This window comes from Antechinus flavipes, chromosome 6, assembly GCF_016432865.1.
Source record: "Antechinus flavipes isolate AdamAnt ecotype Samford, QLD, Australia chromosome 6, AdamAnt_v2, whole genome shotgun sequence".
Classification (NCBI taxonomy): Eukaryota; Metazoa; Chordata; class Mammalia; order Dasyuromorphia; family Dasyuridae; genus Antechinus; species Antechinus flavipes.
Genome location: NC_067403.1, coordinates 40575072 through 40596303, shown reverse-complemented (window position 1 = coordinate 40596303; position 21232 = coordinate 40575072). Strand labels below are relative to the sequence as shown.

General features: G+C 37.6%; 1 protein-coding gene across 4 annotated transcripts in view; it reads left to right on the top strand.

Moving 5' to 3' along the window:
- Positions 1-1467: 1467 nt before the first annotated feature.
- The window catches only part of AASDH (aminoadipate-semialdehyde dehydrogenase), a 33208-nt gene continuing 13443 nt past the window's right edge, over positions 1468-21232 (top strand). The window contains exons 1-5 of one of the 4 annotated variants that reach the window (XM_051966174.1): positions 1468-8433; positions 9830-9950; positions 12000-12316; positions 13566-13758; positions 19505-19746. In XM_051966174.1, coding sequence (XP_051822134.1) covers positions 8204-8433; positions 9830-9950; positions 12000-12316; positions 13566-13758; positions 19505-19746 — 1103 coding nt within the window. In that variant the 5' untranslated portion in view covers positions 1468-8203. Of the gene's footprint in view, positions 8434-9829; positions 9951-11999; positions 12317-13565; positions 13759-19504; positions 19747-21232 lie in introns of those variants that run through there. The other 3 variants (XM_051966172.1, XM_051966170.1, XM_051966173.1) reach the window with 3 other exon arrangements.

The following is a 21232-nucleotide window of genomic DNA, read 5'->3' as shown; positions in this document are numbered from 1 at the left end:
CGCAGTGCCCCCTAGTTGCCTTTGTAATTTCCTGAAGGTCCTAAGTACCTAGGAAGTAAGAGTGCCTCAGTGTGTCTGCTTTTGCCTATCAGAAGAGGGAGCATTTGGTGGAAGGCACATATAGTGAATCACAAAACTGGAGATGCCCTTTGACCTAGTGATTTTCTAAGTGTGATACAAAGGAACTACACAAAGATAAAACTACTGTATCTTCAATAATTGGAGAATGGTGAAATCATGGCATATTGCATGTGACACTTAAAATTTATTGGAATACTAGGAAATAACAGACAAATAGGAAGTGATTTATTTTTTTTTATTGCAACTGACAAATCAAAATGCTTTATGGTTGGGTAATGATTGAACAAATTTCATATATGAATATATTTGAACATTATTGTGCAGTCAGAAATAATGGATATAAGGAATCCACAGACATGTTAACTTTTTTAAATGAATACAAATGAGTCAAAAAGATAATATACAGAAGACAATAGTAAAAAAAAAAAAAAATCACCATAAAGAAAACTAATCTAAGAGTAATTGAAAAGTCATTACTGGACCTGGTGATTATAAAATGTATTTTTCTTTGACAGGACGGGTTTCTTTGAGAACAGGATATTTTGTGATGACAGACGTCATCACTGTTTGTTGTTTTTGCTTAAAGTTTTCTGTTATAAAAATGTTTTTCTTTTTTTTAATAACTTTTTTTAAAATAACTTTTTATTGACAGAACCCATGCCAGAGTAATTTTTTACAGCATTATCCCTTGCACTCACTTCTGTTCCGACTTTTCCCCTCCCTCCCTCCCTCCCTCCACCCCCTCCCCCAGATGGCAAGCAGTCCTTTACATGTTAAATAGGTTACAGTATATCCTAGATATAATATATGTGTGCAAAACCAAACAGTTCTCTTGTTGCACAGGGAGAATTGAATTCAGAAGGTATAAATAACCCGGGAAGAAAAACAAAAATGCAAGCAGTTTATATTTATTTCCCAGTGTTCTTCCTTTGGGTGTAGCTGTTTCTGTCCATCTTTGATCATTTGAAACTGAATTAGCTCTCTTACAACAAAACAATAAAAGTGAAAATACTGTGGCCTGAATCATGATAATACTCTTACATACTCTAAATAGTCACTCCTCTTCTTCCTTATTTTTGAAGGGTCTTTCAAGTCTCTTCACAAACCCATGATTATTTTTGCCTTCACTTTTTTTCATCTCCTACTTACAATTTACAAAATGTGAGATCCAGGAAGTGATTTATGTTGTGAGATGATAGACCAAAAATACTTTATGACTGTACTTTATGACTAGCTGATAGAACCATTATGATTATCTAGAAAAAGCTACAAGTAAGAGATATTTCAACATATAAAGGGAAATTAAAGCAAGGGTATTTTTTTCTTTGGTAGTTGACTTATTTGGACATATATATATATATATATATATATATATATATCTGTTATATACATTTTTTAAAACAGCAGGTTTTTTTTTAATTTGATTTTTTCTTTTGCTTTTTTTATTAAAGCTTTTTATTTTCAAAATCTGCATAATTTTGAACATTTGCTTTTGCTAAACCTCGAGTCCCCAATTTTTTCCCCTTCTCTTTCCCTCATCACCTCCTCTAGACAGCAAGTAGTCTGATATGTTAAACATGTGCAATTCTATACATATTTCCACAGTTATGCATAAGAAAAATCTGATTTTAAAAAAAATGAGAAAACAAAATGCAGGCAAACAACAAAAGTGAAAATATTGTGGCCTGAATCATGATAATACTCTTACATACTCTAAATAGTCACTCCTCTTCTTCCTTATTTTTGAAAGGTCTTTCAAGTCTCTTCACAAACCCATGATTATTTTTGCCTTCACTTTTTTTCATCTCCTACTTACAATTTACAAAATGTGCCATCATTTCTAGTTCAGCAATCTCTTTAATCTGTCTACTTGTTTCTATTCATTTAATCACTATCACATTCTAGGCTCTTAAGCCTATCTGCAGAATAATTTCACTTCATTCTCCCTTACTATTTCCTCCTTGTCAAATCTATTTGCTATCTTTTATTTTTTGGATGCTTTTAAATAATCTATTAGCTCTCATTCAGGGTCTTCTGGCTTTCTGAGAAGCTAAATAACAACCTGTTGTTGCACATTTTACTTTAATTTGTTGCCATGGCTTACTTTAAATTCAGTTGCAAGAATTAGTGAGCCAGCCAGGAGTTGAGTGGGACAATGGCCCTGGTGGTAGACTCTGAGGAAATCTTGAGGATCTCTGGTGGCATTTTTGCTAAGGGACTTCTTTGTGAGAAGAAGACTCCTCCATCTCAAATCTGTCCAAGCCAAGGTAAAGCCTTTGTTATTGAGGAAGCTTGCATCTCTGCTTGTTTCTTGTTGTATTGTTAACTGTGACTATTTGGCAGTAATTATCAACAATGCAACCTGGAAACCTTTATTTTTTTCCCTTCATGCAAAGGCTTCTGATTGAAGTTGGAGGATGTTATGAAGCTTGGGCCTCATGATGCCCCTAACAGGAAGTCATTCTTAAACATGTGGAGAATTTTTTTTCTTCAAACAGGGATCTTCATTGAACTTTGAGGCATATTAAAACTTGAAACAAATATTCCCAATTGGAAAAGAGGTAACTAAAAACTGCAAAACTGACATGACATACAATAAATGATCCAAATCTGCCATGAAGGCTTTCTCGTGCGTACTGATTTTGTGTGTTCTTTTATCTGTTTTGTTGCACTTGCTAGTTTAATTTTGAAAACATGTTTTTTGGGCCTGATCAGCTGAAAGAGAGTAAACATTTTCTTCAGAAAGGATTTTTTTTTTTTTTTTAACTCTAGCCAAGTTAAAAAAAAACACAGCTATGAAGAAATCTTTATTTTCGGTATGCAAAAATTTATGGCATCATAAATTGAAGACTGAAATGTAATGTCTCTATTTTGAATTTTCAAAATGTTTGAATATTTTCATAAATGATGAAATGAGTTTGGGGTAACATTATAGAATTGGTTTTCAGGAAAAACAAGAAACAACATGGAAACAATAATCACTTTCACTCTTTCTTTGCAGAGTAACAGAAATTATTGTTTTAGTGCTGGGAATGGAGGAAGGGAAGATGAATTCACTGATAAAAGAAAAAAAATTGCATTTTTAATTTATCTGGCACCTGTTTCCCTCAGCATAAAAAGAAGAAAGCTTGTTTTTAAATTCTACAAGTAGAATGTAAAACTTAAAATTGGAAAAAAAATTTGTTCTTCTGCAAATGGAATAGTAACTATGGAGGTAAAGTAGGAGCAAGGTCACTGGAAAAAAAATTGGAAAAGATCATGTTTGTAAGCTCTTAAGAACTCTAAAGGCAATAATATTGCACTTAACTGGGTTATGTAAAAACATTTTTTGGTGTGGAAATTATAAAGAAGCTTGGTAGGGTCAAGATTACTTCTATGCCCTGGGGTATGATTGGGAAATAAAGATGAAAGAAAATGAGCAATTATAAGGAGGAAAGGAAAGTATTACAATTCCAAAGGAAACTGGATAGGGACAATTTTGAAAGGAGATATGGAGAAAGTAAGAGGGAAAGCTTAATAGGATTTGAAAATGCACAAGAGTTTCAAGTTTTGATCTCTTTAAGGCAATAAATGTTATATAGTTATGATATGGTAACTATCATAACATATTTGCATCATGGAATTATTTGAAGATAGTATACTCAATTTTATTTGAAGGACCAATAGAAATATATATTATTATGTAAGGTATATAAAATCCTTGTGGGTCCTAATGAGAATACTACTGTCACTAAATCTTTGGCAGTACTATATGATAATGTATGATATCATTTATGCATCCAGATGTGATTGAATTTATTCTTGTTTCATGCTTTCTCCTATTGGGATAATTGTGTTCAAGTTTATTATTTGGAATTAAGCTGATCAAACCTCAGAAATTTAACTATGTGACCTTAAGCAAGTTACCTTACCTTTATCTATTTTTTTTTTACCTCAGTTTCCTAATCTGTAAAGGAGATAAATCATAATACCTATCTTCCAGGATTTTCTAAGGATAAAAATGATGAAATTAATTTAAAATGCTTAAAGTATTGCCTAGCACATGGTGGTTTATATGTAATGTTAACTGTTATTATTACTAGTAAAATTTAGCTGAATTACTTCATATTGAGTAATTATATTGGGTTTTAAATGTGATTAATATAAAATGTTGATGGTGATAAAATTAATGATACTTGATTTGAAAATGTATTGAACTCAACTGATGTTATCCTTCAAATAAGTTTTGTTTTTTGTTTTAAATAATACGTGTATGTTATCGTGTTTTTAGTTTTTCTTATACAGTGAATTTTTGAAACCATGTAATAAGAAATGTTAAGGGGATAATATATCATTAGAAAATTTTACTTCTTTTAAGCTGGATACTGTAAAATTATTGATAAACTTACTAGAATTGTTATGTCAAGATATACAGACAAGTTGAGAAATATTAATTTTTAATCAGAGAATTTGTTGAAAGTTGACTGACACATAGGATTTGCATCCAGAGTGCACAGTAGTGAACAAAAAAAGACATCAGGCTTTTATAGGTTTAGTGGAAGCAGGGTTGACAGAAACCAGACAAAAGATTAGCCTGCTTTCTTAATCTGACATCTTTGTGGCTGTTGTTAAGTAAATACTCCAAAGATAAGGGCTGGGAGACAGGTCTTGCATGAGAAGGAGGGTTCTGACAGAAAAGGAGACCAGTCTTTTTAGGTATGGAAAAAGGATTTGCCATTGCTAGGTCATTTTAAGTTTAGGGGCTTTCTCCCCTTCCTCTCCCCCCAAACCTAGTCTTTGCTGGGAAGAGAGAGGGTAGGGGCAATGGTCTATAATCCAGGTTTTTATCATTATAATAGTTAAAATCTATACAAGTATTTAACTGGGCATATTTTAAATGGGAAGAATAATGCTTTCTAGGTGCAAAATAGAACAAAGGAAAAAAAAACTTGTAAAATCTCATTGTTTATAAACTTGTCAGGTTCCTTGGGACTATCTGCTTGGGCAATGTCATAGAATTTTGTTGGTCCTGTGAAAAAATTGTAAAATTCTAAAATAATTGGTCTAATGAGAAAATGGGATCCCTTCTTTCATTGCAAACACTGTATGCATATAGAGGGAGAACGTTCCAAGTTTGTTTATAATATAGAACTGATTTATGTGATTTATGAATGAAAATTTTGTAATTATTCTTGCAAAATTATGTACTTAAGACTAAATGAATTCAATATGTAACCTAAAAGATTTATTTTTACTTTAGGGATTAATAGATAATATCTTGAGAGACATCTATTAGTCTGGAGATGTAAAATAATTAACCAATGTTTTTTTTTTTTTTTTAAATTAATAACCAATCCTATATTCACTCATTGGGGAAATCCAGAATGTAATTTTCTCAATTATTTTATACCAGGGTGAGCTTTAACTCAAGAAGAAAAAACCGTTGGGCGATTTAAAATTTTTTTTATTTGAAGGCCTGGTAAAGATTTTGTTATTGCAACAAAACATGAAAGAAATAACCGTATCTGGCCCAAGGTGTAAAATTTTCTATTTCAGGTAAAAATCTCTTGGGATTGTGATTTGATTCTGACTTTTGAATTCAGGTATAAATGTATGAGTGACCATTGGCTCAGAAATCCATCATTCAAGGGAATTTTAAGCTACTCAAAGGGAATGGGATCCGGGAGGCTTCGAATGGGAAAATTTAAGAGCGTGACCATTTTTGACACAATTTCCCCCTTTTTGAATAAGATATTAGATACTCCACACTCCAAACCAGTAACTACTGGTCCTACCTAAAATCAAAACGAAGAATGGCCCACACATTTATAGATTTCCCCTTGTGTGTAACGTCAGGAACGCACTTGTAAGTTCCACCTGGGAGGGTGGGGGTGAGGAATAGAAAAGCCTTATGTCCGTATTTTATGATTAAACCAAAAAGTGTCATCTAGGGGGCGGATGGCATCGGGCAGCAGCTAGGCTGGACCGTCGCCGCCGCGTTCCGGTGCGTAACATAAAGGCCCCAGAGGTCCTAGCGAAGTCAGTGCGGGCCTGGATGGGTTGAGCCTCCCAAGGGACAGAAAACGGGCCCGCTCCGGCTCCGACTGCGTCATGGGCAGAGAAGGGCGCCGCAGGGCAGGAGGCCGGCCCCCAGCAGCGGGCCACGAGCCCCTCGGCACACCCAGGAGACTGCCATTTGTCCTCCTCCGAGAGGACCTTGACGCCTGCCTCCGCGCCCCCTAGAGCGAATGGAAGCCCGCCCCCTGGGGCGAGGGCGGCTAGCCTGGAGGGCGTCGCCGGGCCGTGACCAATGCACAAGAGCCACTTTATCGAATGCTGGGGGCATCAAGGGCAACTTCAATGACTTAAGTGCCGATGTCACCAAGTCATAAAATGTTTCAGGCCGGTCACTGACACAAGGCTGCCGAGCCTAACCCTCCCCTATGGCAGTAGCCGGTTTCGGAATGATCCGTCAGGGACAGAGGTGAGGGGGCCGGAACAGGTCGCAGTGAGAGACTAGTTAAGGACGGTCCCCTCCCCTTACTAAGCGGAATCTTACAACTCAGCGGTGCCTAACTGTGGACGAGGCGTGGTTTGACAATTCGCAAAAAACAGCAAGTGCCAAAAAGCTTTAGGGGCCGTCTGTTCTTGCAGTCGATAGCGGGGTGCTCCCGAGCCGATAGGCCCTTACCCTGTGTGCCTCAGTTTCCTCATCTGTAAAATGCACTGGAGAAGGAAACTCCAAAGGCGCCGAAGAGAGACTGAAAGCCAAAATACAGAAATGTTTTGGTTCCTCGCTACTTCCGGTCTAGGCAGGCGCCGACCCGGCGCCGCTAAACGCAGTTCCTGAGTCGCCGTGAGTCGTCACGGAATCTGACGTCATTCACAGGCGCGAGGGATGACGAGCGAGGCGATGAAGTGAGTACGCTGTTTCATGGCGTCGGGGGGGCGGACGTGCCCTGCGTTTCTCTTAGTGCTTCCTCGCGGCTGCAGGCGCTGAGCACTGTGGGGCCGAGGGCGGGGCTGAGTCCCGTTCCAGGGCTGTCCAGCTGAGTATGGCGGGAGGTGGGATCCCAGCGCTGCGGCCGGGCTGTCAGGCCAGTCGGACTGCGGCTCTCGAATTAAAATGTACAAATTCCCCCAGTATAGTCACGTGAAGGAACTTTAAGTATGGTATTCCGGAACGGGAAGGCCGGAGGGCGTAGAGGAGGAGATAGGGCCTTGCTCGAGACCCGCCGGTCTGCAGGCTTTCCGAATGGTGGCGGAGCAGCGCCAAGACGGGCCGAAGTCTTAACTCTGAGGCCCCTGAGCTGTAAATGTAACCCCCTCCTCGGCCCCCCAGACTTATTAGGGGCTGTCGGCTTTGAGGTCCGAGAAGTAAAGGAAGAAAGAACATAAAAAAATCCTGCAGTCCCGCTTTCCAGGCCTCGAAAGCCCGGAGCCACGGGCTCGCGCTGTCCCCTAATCCCCTGCCTTCGGCCGGGTCCTCGCCGCAGCACTGCCAGCAGCTATAGCGACCTCCACTACCCTTTCCCCGGACCTTAACCAGTGCGGCCGCCGTCCGGACCGATTTCGGATTTAGCTACCTTTATGAGGGACCGGGGAAAGGAGGAAGCCCGCCCCGCCTCGCGCTCTCCCTTCCTTAACCTTAGTTATGAATGAGGCCCGGCCTCGGCCCCACTGAGACCTAGAAAAGACGGAGAGCTCTCGGCGTCCCGACCTGGCCCCCTACCCTGAGGGCGTGGAGGGGAAAGGCCGGCGGACCCCGCGCTCCCTCTCTGAGGTCAGTGAGATCCTCTTGGGGAACACGGGGCTAACCGCTGTCGGAGCCTTGGAAGAGCTAGCGATTGCTCCGACTCTACTGTGCCGCTCGGAGAAGCTCAGCAATTCGGGTTGTCTCTATCAAAGGAAGCTCGAGCAGGGGGAATGATTAGAAGTCATTCCGAGTTTGTGTCAGTCTCCTGTTAAATACAATTTTTAGTTATAGTGGAATCGGATTACTAAACAATACTTGTTAAAGGATGAAGAATTGAAAAAAGTTGTTTACCTCAAATAGATGTTACATTCTTAGTATAAATTATGTAAAATCATCCCCGATTTTTTTCCTTTTCTTCACTATTCAGGAAATCAAGTTTCTGTGAAAATGACTCTTCAAGGAATGGTGCTTCAAGCTGCTGCTCTTTATTCTGACCAAATAGCTGTATGTTTTGATGGATGTAATAAACAAGAGCCAGTTTATTATACCTACAAATCGATGGTTAATTTTGCTTCCGAATTATCTAGCTTTTTGCAGTCAAAGTGCAAATTTGAAGAGATTCGTCAAATTGGGCTTTACTGCTATCCAGGAATAAATTTACCATCTTGGATTTTGGGGTAATATTATTTGGAATTGCTACCATTTAATGATCTTTGTATTAGCTATTATTATATATTATAATTTATTATATAAAGATTATTAGTAATCTTTTAAGGTTCTTTACTGTAACATATAGTGGAAATGACTGTTATTTATTGCTTTCATCTTAGATAGTCATTTTCATTTTAGAAGATTGTATAGAATATTTCCTTAGAGAACACAATAGGTAATGATTTTAAACTTATTTACGAAAAGCTGAAGCTACAGTTGACAGAGAAATATTTGGATGTTTTTATTTGACCCATATAAAAATATGCATTTTAATAAAAATGTTTTTGATGGTTTTTTTAATCCAAGCTTGTGAGTTTATTGATGTAGGGAACTCTGAATAAGGAAATCTCTTTACCAATTTTGATGCGAAACTGCAATATATAATCTTATTTGTGTGGTGTAGTATCTTGATTAGGATTACTTAGCTATTTATTGTGTTACAGAGATTAAATTTAAACCTTGGCTTTTAAAAAATCTGATGTCAACTCTCCAAACACTTATTCTTGTCATTTTACAAAAATGTTACTTTAGAAAATGTGATAGTAATGCTTAACTATACTTATCTGTTCGAGTCTTTAAATTTTTAATGAAAAGTTTTTGGTTGTAGCCTGAAAGCAAAATGAAAAATGTTATTGTGCGGGTAAGCCACTAGAGGGAGCTAATTTAAAACTACATTAATGTATTAATATTGTATATTGCCTGAATCCAAACATAGTACATGTACACTTAGTTATTTTATGTTTCTGATACTGATTACAAGTAGTATTATAGCTTGGATAAACCTCTTCAGATTCGACGTTAATCACAAATGTTAACAACCAGCAAGGAACTTTATTATACTTAGCTGAACTAAAATTATATGCTTAAAATGGCTTACTTGAATTTTATTCTTGAACAGTCACCGTTTTTAATATTTAAAGTATTTTTGATATAATGAATATTTTGCAGTATGAATATTGTGTTAGTTACATGAGAACTTTTGGCATATAATTATCATATATACCTAGTTTTGAGCCATCTTGCTGCATAGCAGTTTTTCCCTCCTGAAACTCAACCCTAGTCACAGTAGTAATGTATATACCTGATTGAATAGCTTACTTTATGAACCTATGAAAAAATATATTTTTTCAACTATTGTACTGTGCTCTTCTCAAAAAGGTACAAAAAGTGTTTTCCAGATTCATTAGGTGTCATAGAAGCAGTTAGCAACAGTCAACCAAACCAAAAAAGCCAAAACCTTTTAATATATAATCAAAGCAGTGAGAAAGCATTGGCAGTTTTTTTTTTTTCTATTAGAAAGCTTATAAAGTAACACAAATCAACTTACCTATCATCTTAAAAGATTTTCTTTTGCCATCTTAGAATTCTTCAAGTCCCTGCTGCATATGCTCCTGTTGATCCAGATATACCACCAGAGTTATCAACCTATTTTATGAAAAAATGTAATCTCAAGTATATCCTTGTTGAAAAAAACCACATCGATGTAAGTGCTTAGTCTATATTACATTTGTCTTACATTTGAATTTTTTTCACCAGACACCTGAGTTTACTTTGTTTCCCTTAAGTGTTACATTTAATGAAAAAATTAGATGACAAATTATTATACATCTTTCCATTTTTATGGGACCTAAACTGGTTTACTATTAAAATGTAATACTTATTTTGATATTTGAAATTGAGGAATCCGTTCTAGTTTAAAAAAAAAAAAAGGAGGGACTATAGCTCTTAGACTTTAGGTTGGTGAGATTGATGTTTTTGTTAAATCCTAGAATGAATCCAGTCCTCCATTATGTCTTCAACTTGCTTTATTTCCTATTACTATTCAACTGTGCCCTCTGATCTGCTCATGTCATTCTGTCACCGCCTTATTCTCTCCCTCCCTCTTCCTTGAAGGAGACCTAAAATATTTTTGGATATAAGTTTGGATATAACTTTTGGAGAAGAGTTAGGCACTCTGAGCAAAAATGTTTTTTTCAGCAAAGCCTTTGATAGCTATTTTTTTTGGAAACAAACCAGTTTTATACTCAATATTATATTCACTAGTTGAAGATATAATAGAGGACTGAAAACAAGGAATTTCCCACTTTATGAGTGGATTCTATTCCAAAAGTTAATCTGAAAGTTGGTTTTTGAGGACTTGGAATGAATTTTCCTGTGTTATAATTTTTCGAGTTAGTCTAGAAGGACCTGTTTAATGTTCACAGTGAAATTGAACTAATTGCTTTACATTTTTCAACCTCAGCTTCCTCACCTATAAATCAGAACTATACTGTGTGTACTCTAAACTTCCTTGTGAATGCTAACATTCCACAATTTTATGATACAAACCTGATTTAAAGTATGTGATGCCTTTGAATTTTCATGGTCACCATGCTGAGACTATAACTGTTTTACAGAGTGGTCCCTTCGCTCATAAGTCATAAACTCATAAGCTCTTTCACCTAGCTGCCCATAATATTCCCTAAGCTGGGGTGGGGAAGGTGTATGTGACTAGGACTTGGGGGAGGTCCTAGCCAAGCGTGTTCACTTCGGAGTCATTCTGGAAGTGAATGAGATTCCCAAGTAAGAGAGTGTAAAGAGAATAGAAGAGAGAGCAAAGAAGAGCTTGGGATCTGCCAGGGCTGGAAGGCAAGTCAGTGAAGAAGATGTTCAGAGACAAGCTAGGGGAGAAGAGTTAGGCACTCTGGGCAAGTGAAGAAGGAAGAGGTTCTGTGGGGAATGGGGGATGATGAGATCTCTGGTCAGAACAGGAGCTTGGGAAGTCTTGGACTAATGAAGAAGCACCCCGGGCCTCCCCACAGCCAGGTCCATGACTCTTTCCCTTCTTTGAACTCGTCATTTTTTTTTTTAAACTAACAGAAATTAAAACAAAGCTTGGTTCACACTGCAGCAGATTAAAGGGGACTAAAGCAATGGCAATGAAGATGTTTTATGGGCTGCCTGCAGGTCAGGGAGGGCCTTTGTGTTTGGTTTTGGATGGTTTATAAATCTGCACTGGGACAATTTTTTATTATATTTTTATAGTCATAGGACCATATGAAAATATATGGGGAGTTAGAGGGGATAGAATTTGTTCTGATGTGATAAAACTAGTCCTGGATTTGGTGCTGATCTGTTTCTGTTCTAGGTCACCTATGTGATATTGGGCGAGTCACCCCCACATGGCCTCAGTTGAATACAAATTGGACCCAATGACCCAGAGTCCCTTTCATATCAGTATTTATAATCCTGTGATTTTTACAGAAAAAAGGATATTGGGGCCAGAGCTTTGGACTGGAATCTTACCTGTCTTCTAGACTAGTGGGTTTTGTTTGTTTTTTTACTGCACTGCATTTCTCCTCATTCATTCAGCATATTTGTAAAAATATGGTGTGAAAAGAGTTACTTGAATACTGCTTTATATAATATCTACATATACAACATAAATAGAATACCTGTAATAGTATTTCTGAAGCTATCCCATGTCAGAGATGGAATTTATTTTTTAACTTAAATATTTTTTCTTTTTTTTTTTTCTGGCCATGTAATGTAGAAATTCAAATCTTCACATGCAACTTGGTTAAATAATGTCATCACAGTAGACTGTACTGATTTAACACTTTTTGAACTTCACTGGAATGAGATTGATGTGAACTTGGCTCTACATGCTAAAAAAGAGAGCAATAGAAAGGAAACAATGAAGGATTGCATCAATTTTTTGAATGGCAATGAAGAAAACGAAAAAGAATGCATGGATGTCAGATTGCCACATTGCTTGGCTTATGTTCTGCATACATCAGGAACTACAGGAATCCCCAAGATTGTTAGAGTACCTCATACATGTATAGTACCAAATATTCAAAATCTTCAGTGAGTTTACAAAAATTTCTTTCTTTCAAATTGTACTTTAAGGAAAAATTAGTTGTTGAAATTTAAAAAGAAAAAGCAAACAGAATGCTAGATTTTTAGACTTAGATAAAGAGATTGTTTTTATCCATTGTTTTATCTCCTTTTAGGAGTATGTGGACATTCACTTTGTCATCCTGTAAATATCACTTAATTTCTGAACCTGTTTTCTTATAAAAGGGAAGGAAGTCTTTGTAAGGAAGATATTTGGACAATTTCAGAGAATCATGTAATTGTGAAATGATGTTTTATTAGTCAGGGAAAATCCTGTCATTTCTTGTTCTTGGTTAGTCTTTCACATATTTAAATTAGAAAGAATATTAGTGATAACATTTTCCTTTGTTCTGATTTTGTCAAGTAAGTGGGGAGAATGAGATTTGGAGACTTGGAAGGAATTTTTGAGTACATTTGGTATCCCCTCATTTTACAGATGAGGAAAGTTCAGGGCAGTCATCATTTCAGTGATAATAATGGACCTTTGGAAGGAGATTACAGAAGTATAATAGCCTTTACATATAGTTAGTTCTTTGTCTTGCTGTCAATACTGCAGGTAAGAAAATTAGGTTTGTGTTAATTCTTGTTGCTCTGGTAGTAAGTGTTTTCTGATCAGGGTTTTATGGCAACTTCCTTAGCTCAAATCTGGCCTCAGACACTGGCGTGTCACCCTCATTTTCTAATTAGTAAAATAAGCTACTGAAGGATATGGTAAACCTCTACAATCTCTATCAAAAAAACCCCCAAATGCAATCAGAGAATCAGACATGACTAAACAACAGTGGACAAATATTGTCTATTAATACTAATTTTGATTGATGTTAATTTAACCTCATTCTATTTCTGCATTCCTAGAAATCATATCCTAAATTGGGCTTGCCTAAGAAGTATTTTGAGAGTGCTAAATTATTTTTGTCTCTTAGAACAATATTAAGACCAGTAAAGTTGCTAAGAATTGAAATTTAGATCATTACTAGATAGCACTGGGTGAGTAGAGGATAATTGCAGAATGACAAAAGTGGGGATTTTGTAGTACACATTTCAATCATGTAAATCTCTAAAGATGGATTTTTAGAATTAATAGTTCCATCTCGTTAATTTAAAGGGAAGTGATCTTATTTCATAAATCTAAGTTAGCTGAAATATTATAGCTTTGTTGTGATCACCTTTTAGTAAATGTTTATTATTTCTCCTAATTATGTGGTATTTTTTTCCTTAGGACACTTTTTGAGATCACACATGAAGATATTATTTTCATGGCTTCCCCTTTGACATTTGATCCATCTGTTGTGGAGATGTTTCTTGCTTTGACAAGTGGAGCAACTCTGCTTATAATTCCCAATGCTATTAAAATGCTGCCATCAAAATTAGCTACTGTTCTATTTCACCATCACCACGTGACAGTTCTCCAGGTAGAGTTTTTTGTTTTTTGGCAGTATATATATTTATTGTTTAGACCACATGGAATATTTTGGGGTTTCTGATATTTTTAAAATGGGAAAATCTTGATCCAGAACAATTATATTTTTCTATCACTTCTGAAAGTAATCCCCTCAAATATCTTGCATCTTCATGCCAATCACTCCTAAATCTTTATATTTACCCTTAAAATTTCTCTTGAACTCTGCTTCCATATCACTATTCACCTGCTTGTTGGCTCCCCCTGTATATAGTCTATCAGTGCCCAAACTCATGCCCAGAACACTATTTCCTCCTAAATCTACCAGTTTTTCATATTTATTTCTCTTGAGAAAAGCATCATCTTTTCTAGTCATCTAGGTTCATAACTTTAAAATCATTCTTGACTTCTCAGTTTTTCTCCTTTACCAACTACATCTAATCAAGATGTCAAAGTCTTGTTGATACCTTTCTCTCCAGCCACTGCTTTGGTTCAGTCCCTCTTTACCTCTTGTCTAGCCTGTTGTCATTGTCTTTCTCTTTTTTCAGTTAGTCCTTAGCACAAATTAATATTCCTAAGATATCACTTCTCTTGGCAGTGATTTAAATTAGCTCCTCATCTTGCCTTTTTTCTGCTCAAGAAACTTTAGTGGCTTCATGTTACCTTTAGATAAAATGCAAAAGTCTCAGCTCCCTCTACATTCAACTTTTCTTCCCCTAGACATTTCATGTATGCATATTACATTCTAGGTAAACTCCCTTCTAGTTTGACATTTCATTTTTTGTCTTTGCCCACTTTGGATAACTTGGATATGTTGCCTCCTCAATTTTCTCTCTTAAAATCCCTTAACTTTTAGGCTCAGTTAATATGCAACCTTCACATAAAGCCTTTCCTCATCTCCTAGTTGTTAGTGCACTCTTTCCTTAAATTGTATTTATTTATTTCCTGCATACATGTTAGAGTCCTCTCCCTTCTATTGCAAATTTTATTGGAAGGAACTGTTTTGTTCATATATTCCCAGTTTCTAACATTATGCTGCATATGGTAGATTGTTAGAGTTCAAATGTTGGAGTTTGTTCTTCTCAAAGCACAGCCGGTTTAGAGGCTTGGAGCCCTTCGGATGTCTCCAAATCCAAAGGTTCTGTCCTTCAGCCTCTGACTCTGCTTTCTTCAGCCTCCAACCAAGACAGAGATGGAAGGTCTCTCTTATCTCCTTCTGGGGAGCCCAGCACCAACTTGACGCGGAGAGAGGGCTTCTGGTGTAGCTCCACTGAAATCCGTTAAAGTGTTCTCTGCACAAGAGTCGTTCCTTTCGAGTCTAGCGCGATCAGCCAGCCAAGAGGAAAAAATGTATTCTGGAATGGCTGTCTCGCCTTATATGTGAACCTTCTGAGAGAATGGGATTATGGGTTTTCTCCCATAGTGCTCTCTGGCCCAAAGAGCTTTAAGGTGTGGACTCCCTTGAGTAAAGGTGGGAACACAAGCCTTGTCTTGATTAGTTCTACTTAGTACCTTGTTTCAGGTTCTGGCCAAAACAACTTCTTGTAAGATTAGATCAACTCTAATTACTTAGCAGTTAGTAAGGATTCCAACAATAGATGTTTAATAAGCATTTGTTGAAATGAATATTTTTTATTCTTCATAATATTTAAAGGCCTTTAAAGTCATACCCTGATGTTTGTTGGCCAGAAGTTAGATGGGGTTCTCAGAAGCGAGCTTGATAGAATGCAAGTTCTGCTTACCTGCCAAGTGGGAAAGGCTTTGAATATGAGCTTAGTGGCAAAGTTATGTTTGCCGTCTGAGTCAACTAGTCAGTAAGCATTACCTTCTTGCTATATATCAGACAATGTTCTAAGCACTAGGGATACAAAGGAAAACAAAAATAGTCCCTACTGTTGAGAAGCTCAAAGTTTTATGGGATGGGAGAGACAAAAATGCAAACTACTATGTATGTACAAACAAGGTACATAGCGCAAAAATAGAAAATAAATAACGGGGAGGATATTAAAGTAAATAGAGTTTGGGAAAGGCTTCCTATAGAAGGTAGGATTTTATCTGGAACTTCAAGAAAGCTAGGAAAGCCAAGGAGTAGATGAAGAGGTAGAGGATTTCAGGTTGGAAGTAGCCAAATTTGCCAAGAGCTGAGTTGAAATGTCTTGTTTGGGATGGAGGCCAGTGTCTTTTAAATTTGTATGGGAAGTAAATATAAGCTGTAAGAAGACAGAAATGGGAGAAATGTAAGTTATCAAGGACTAGGAATGACTTGGAATTTTATATTTGTTCCTGGAGGCATTGGAGAGCCATTGGGTTTATTTGTGGGACTGAGGAGGGGCGGTGAGGAGCGCTATAGTTGGACCTGCACTTAGGGGCAGGATGGGTTGGAATGGGGAGAGACCAGAGGCAGTAGACCCTCTAGCTGGCTGTGGGAGAAGTCCAGGCACGAGGTGATAAGGACTTGTCCAGCATGATAGCAGTGTCAGAGAGGAAAAGGGAACGTATTTGAGAGTTGTTACAGAGGCCTTGGGAACAACTTAAATATGCTGAGTGAAAGACAAGGAAGAGTCCAGGATGACACTTCGATTACAAGTCTGTGGGACTGGACTCTGAAGACTGCTCTAGATAATTTTGGAGAAGCTCATTACTAGAACTTTGATAAAAATTTTACAAGATTATCCTCTATTGAAGCAAAGTGAGCTTGTAGTCTCTTAAGGGAAGGAGTACCACATTGATGAAATTTCAAAGTAGTTGGCCTTAAAAAATGAAACATTTTTAATTAAAGTAAAAACTTGGGATTTATAACTAGCTAGCCCTCTGCTTGAGTGGGAATGTTTAGTTTGATACAATAAAAGTTAGAAAGCCACCTCCTACTCTCCCTGTTTTTTGCCAAACCTATCTTTTCTATGCTTAGGTGGAGGTGGCACAAATGTGTGTTGTTGATGCACATTGTCAGCCTTCCTTTTCAGAAGAATGTAAATGTCCTTTTCTTTCACTTACAATGAAAGAAACTTACAGTGTTTGGAATTAGACTGTTGTCTGTCCCATTAAGGAATTTGATCTGCCATTGTCTTAACAATTTTTGAAGCATTCTGTTACTGGTTTATCATTTCACTATAAATTAAATTAAAATTACCATATTTGTTCTTCACTATTATTCATCCTTCACTATTATTCATCTTGTATCTCTTCGTTGAATTGCATTTCGGAGTTACATAGAATGTTACTAGAAAGTTTTAAATCTCATTTTCTTTTTTTGGGGTAAGGAGGAATGATTGTAAGTTGAGTTTTTAATTCTTTTTAGTGAGAATAAAACAAAATAGTTATTTAAAATAGTTTTTTGTCATGAGAGATGTGAATCTTATTGCCTTAAAAGATATTAGTGGGATTTTGCAGAATTTCAAGAGTTATAAAGGCCTTCAGAGACCATCTGGTCTGAAAGAAACAAAACACTTCTCTATACTGTATGTTTCTCTATATTATCTTATTACATATTCTACAAATAGCCATCTATCCTTTTCTTGAAGGTCTCTTTGAAGGGGAATCCACCACTTCATAAAGCCACCAGACTATTGTGCTTTTGCATAGCTGTAATTGTTAGGAATTTTTTTATATCAAGTGTAAATTTGCTTTTTCTACACATTATTCCCAGATCTGCCTTTTTGGACAAAGGAAAAGTAGCTTTTTTTTTTTTCCTTTTCTACAGTACAGCTTTTGAAATACTTGAAAATAGAATGTCCCCTGAGTCTTCTCTTCCCCAGACTAAATATTTTCAGCTTAATCAATTATCTTATGGTCCTCTGATCATTCACTATTCTTGATGTGAGTGATGTAGACACCAGATGATGGTAGGCCCCAAAAGTTCAGTCTTGTGAAGAATTCACAATGGCCATTCTTTTTGGCACAAGGTAGATTTATTTAGGAGAATTGGTTATAGGCAAAATGAAGGGATACAATAGACACCAGGAATGGTAAATATGAAAGAGTGGGAAAGCATATGAAAGACAAGTTCTCAGTGGAACTCAGAATTACCCAGCAGAGGGAGAGCCCCTCATGAGGTTGGGGTGTGTCCTTAGCTGGTGGACTGAATCCCAAAAGGGACTGAGCACCCTAAAAGAGTTAACTGCAAGAAGTGGGGTTGGGAAGCACAGGGGTTTTAGGGGAGTAACCTTGTGGTATAGGGCCAGGGAAGGGGAAAGATGCAAGAAGGCAGAGTGCTATGGTGGACTGACTGAGAGAAGGCAGCAGTGAAGCCATGGGCCATAAGTAGATTTTATAGGGAAAATTTGGCCTCAGGGACATGATTGGGATTTCTGACAGGACAGAGTGAGGCTGCTCAAGACCCCAACAGAGCGTGGCCCTCAGGGGTTTGACATAACTTGGATTTCAGATTGGATGATTTTCTGATCTCTTTCAGTGCCTTCTTCCTGCCTGCCTTGGGGATTAATTTTTATCAGTTCTTCAGTTTCTCTCTGCTACCCATCATTGAAGACCTACCTGTTTGTGCTAAGGATAGCTAACATATTGTGAAACATAGAGTCAGGATCCACAAATATATTGAGAGACTGGAAATATATGGAGAGAGGGGGAGTCTAAGGTTTTAGAGTCATGGCTAAATAGCATTTTGTCTGAAAAAGATCTGGAGGTTTTAACATACGCCAAGTTTACTAGTATCAGTCATGGTTGGATTAAGGAAAATACAGCCCCCAGGATAGAGGAAGTCATAGTCCTGTTGTATTCTTTTCTGAGGCCTTTGTTATCGTGATATAAGTAGATTGGTTGATAAAGCTGAGAATGTTTACCTTGAAAAACATAAAATTGGGAGAGAGGGAACAGATGGGACTTGATTGCTGTCACATTGGAAGTACTGTCACATGGAAGAGGAGACTAGACTATGGCTTGAACTAGAGGCAGTGGCACAATTTGCAGAGTGATATATATATAGACTTTCTAATAGAGTTTTTCAGAAATAGAATGGGCTGTCTCAGGAGATAGTGGGCTCCCCTTCCTTTAGGGAGGAGTTAGATGACCACTTTTGGGTAGCTTGCTGAGGGGAGTCTTATTCAGTTATAGTTAGATTAGATGGCTTCTGGGATCCATTTCTAATTTCCTCTGTGCTGCCTAGCTTATGGGAGAGTGGAATGAGAATATTGTAAAGTGCTTTGCAAACCTTAAAATGCAGTATAAATGCTAGCTATTATTATAATATCCTTTCTAGATGTAATATCTTTAACTGAAGAGGATACTTCAGAAATAGTCTCAGAAGGGCCCATATCTATGAGTGATGGATTCCCTACAGATAGCTGATTTTATGCCATAAATTTCAGTGGCTTATGAAATATTTTCATAATTATTAATCTTGTCATCCAAGTTTTAAAAATCATGTATTGTTTAGTGTAAATTTATTCCTTTTTTTTTTTTTTTTTAGTTAGTATGGGAATATATTTTTAGTTCAGTGAATTTTTTTTTTCAAAATCTCTCTATGGCAGAATATTTTAGAAAGAAGTTGATCTAATGTTTTTATAGAATTTAATATTAGACATTAAGCACATGAAAAAACTAATACACTTAATCTCTTAATTTTTCTGTCTTAAATTTTCCTCCCAAACATTGGTTTGACATTCAAGACACCTAATTTCAGTTTTCCTGCAAGCCTCAAGTATTGAATGCTGCCTTGTTTTTAGCATGACTGAAATATACAAAATGAGTTCATAAAGATTATAATTAATGTGGAAGCTAATATGTTATCGTAAATATGTTTGCAGGCTACACCAACACTGGTTAGAAGATTTGGATCTCAGCTCATCAAGTCATCTATTTTGTCGGCCACAACTTCACTTCGTGTATTAGCCCTGGGTGGTGAAGCCTTCCCGCCACTGAGCGTCCTCAGAAGCTGGAAGCAAGAAGGCAACACGACTCAGATATTCAATCTCTATGGTGTCACAGAGGTATCCAGCTGGGCAACATGCTACAGGATTCCAGAAGAGGATTTGAGCTGCACTCTGGGGTGAGGGCTGAGGTTTGGTCCTAGACTGGGGAGGCAGCATTTTCCCCAGAACTCCAGAAGTAACCTTACTTCTGGGAGAGAGGATTCCACCTGGGATAGGGAGTTGGGAATCCAGACAATCTTTTAAATAGGCCCTGACTTATTTGTGTATTTTAATGCTCATTTGAGGTGTCTACATAGTGAAGATTGCTGAGCCTTTTTTTCTCCCTTGCAAGAAAGCTTTCCCACTTTACAGGGTATATTATCTAACTTTCATGGGGTCCTAACTACAGCAAGGCAATCCTTGATTTTTTTTTTTTAGTTTATTTCCTATCTTATTCCCTACAAAAGCTATTTTAGACCTTCTCTTTTTAAGCTTTCCAAACTATCCCCTTCCCCCCTGTGCTCCTCAACCTGAAGACCTTTGCCTTTGCTTTACTGAGAAAATTGAGACTGTTCAGCTGGCTCTTTTCCTCATTTTTAAATAATAATAATGATAATCTAACATTTACAAAGTGCCAGATACTGTGTTTTTATCCTCATTTTATAGATGAGGAAACTAAGTGAGTAGAGATGAAGTCTTTGCTCAGGGTCCCATGGATGGTGTCTGAGAAGGAGTCTATATTCTGGCCCTCCTGGCCCCAGGCCCTGCATGCTCTGTGCTTGAGCTGCTGTTGTCCTTTCTGGGTCTGGGCTTTTCCACACGCACCATACCTTCAGTTGCCCTCCCCCTTTTGCCTTTCTTTTTTTCACTTCTCCTCACCTTTCTTCTTCCTACCTTCATACATCCCATTCCCATTCTTCAGAAAAGCTCTCCACAATCCTTCTCCAGATTCTCCCATTCCCCAAATGATGATTCTTTCTCCCTCCTCCATTTTTCAGACAAGTTCCCAAAAAAAGCTGTCCCAACTGCCTGCACTTCTTCTCTCATTCCTCCATCCTTTGCATTCAGGCTTCTGACTTCATCAGTCAGCTAAGGTTTCTCATTCTCTCAATTGCACAATCTGGTGGTCTTTTTTTTTTTTTTTTTTTTTTTAATCCTTCTCCTCTGCCACCAGTCTGTCACACTAAACTTTGTTACCCTCGCCTGTCTTGGAGGCCCTTTCTTTCTGGCCTGTGTGGCACTCTTCTCCTCCTGCCCTTAGACACAGCAACATTGTTTCATTGGACAGATCTGACTGTCAGTGCAATTTAAAGCTCTGTCCTAGACCTCCTCTTCTCCTTTCTATGCTCACTCCATCAACTCTCATGGGTTTAATCATTGCCTCTCAGCAAATGACTTAGAGATTTATATATTCAGCCCCCAGATCTCCCCCAGTTACTGCATCACCAAGGGTACGTCAGCCTAGATTTGTAACCTTGCCTCATCTCCCCACTCTCTTACCCCACATTATCTATCAGTTGCCAATTCTAGCCATTTCTACTAGACATCTCTTGCATCTGACCCCTTCACTACTCAGACAGCTGCTACTTTAGTTGAGATCTTCATCTCTTCCCTAGATTATTG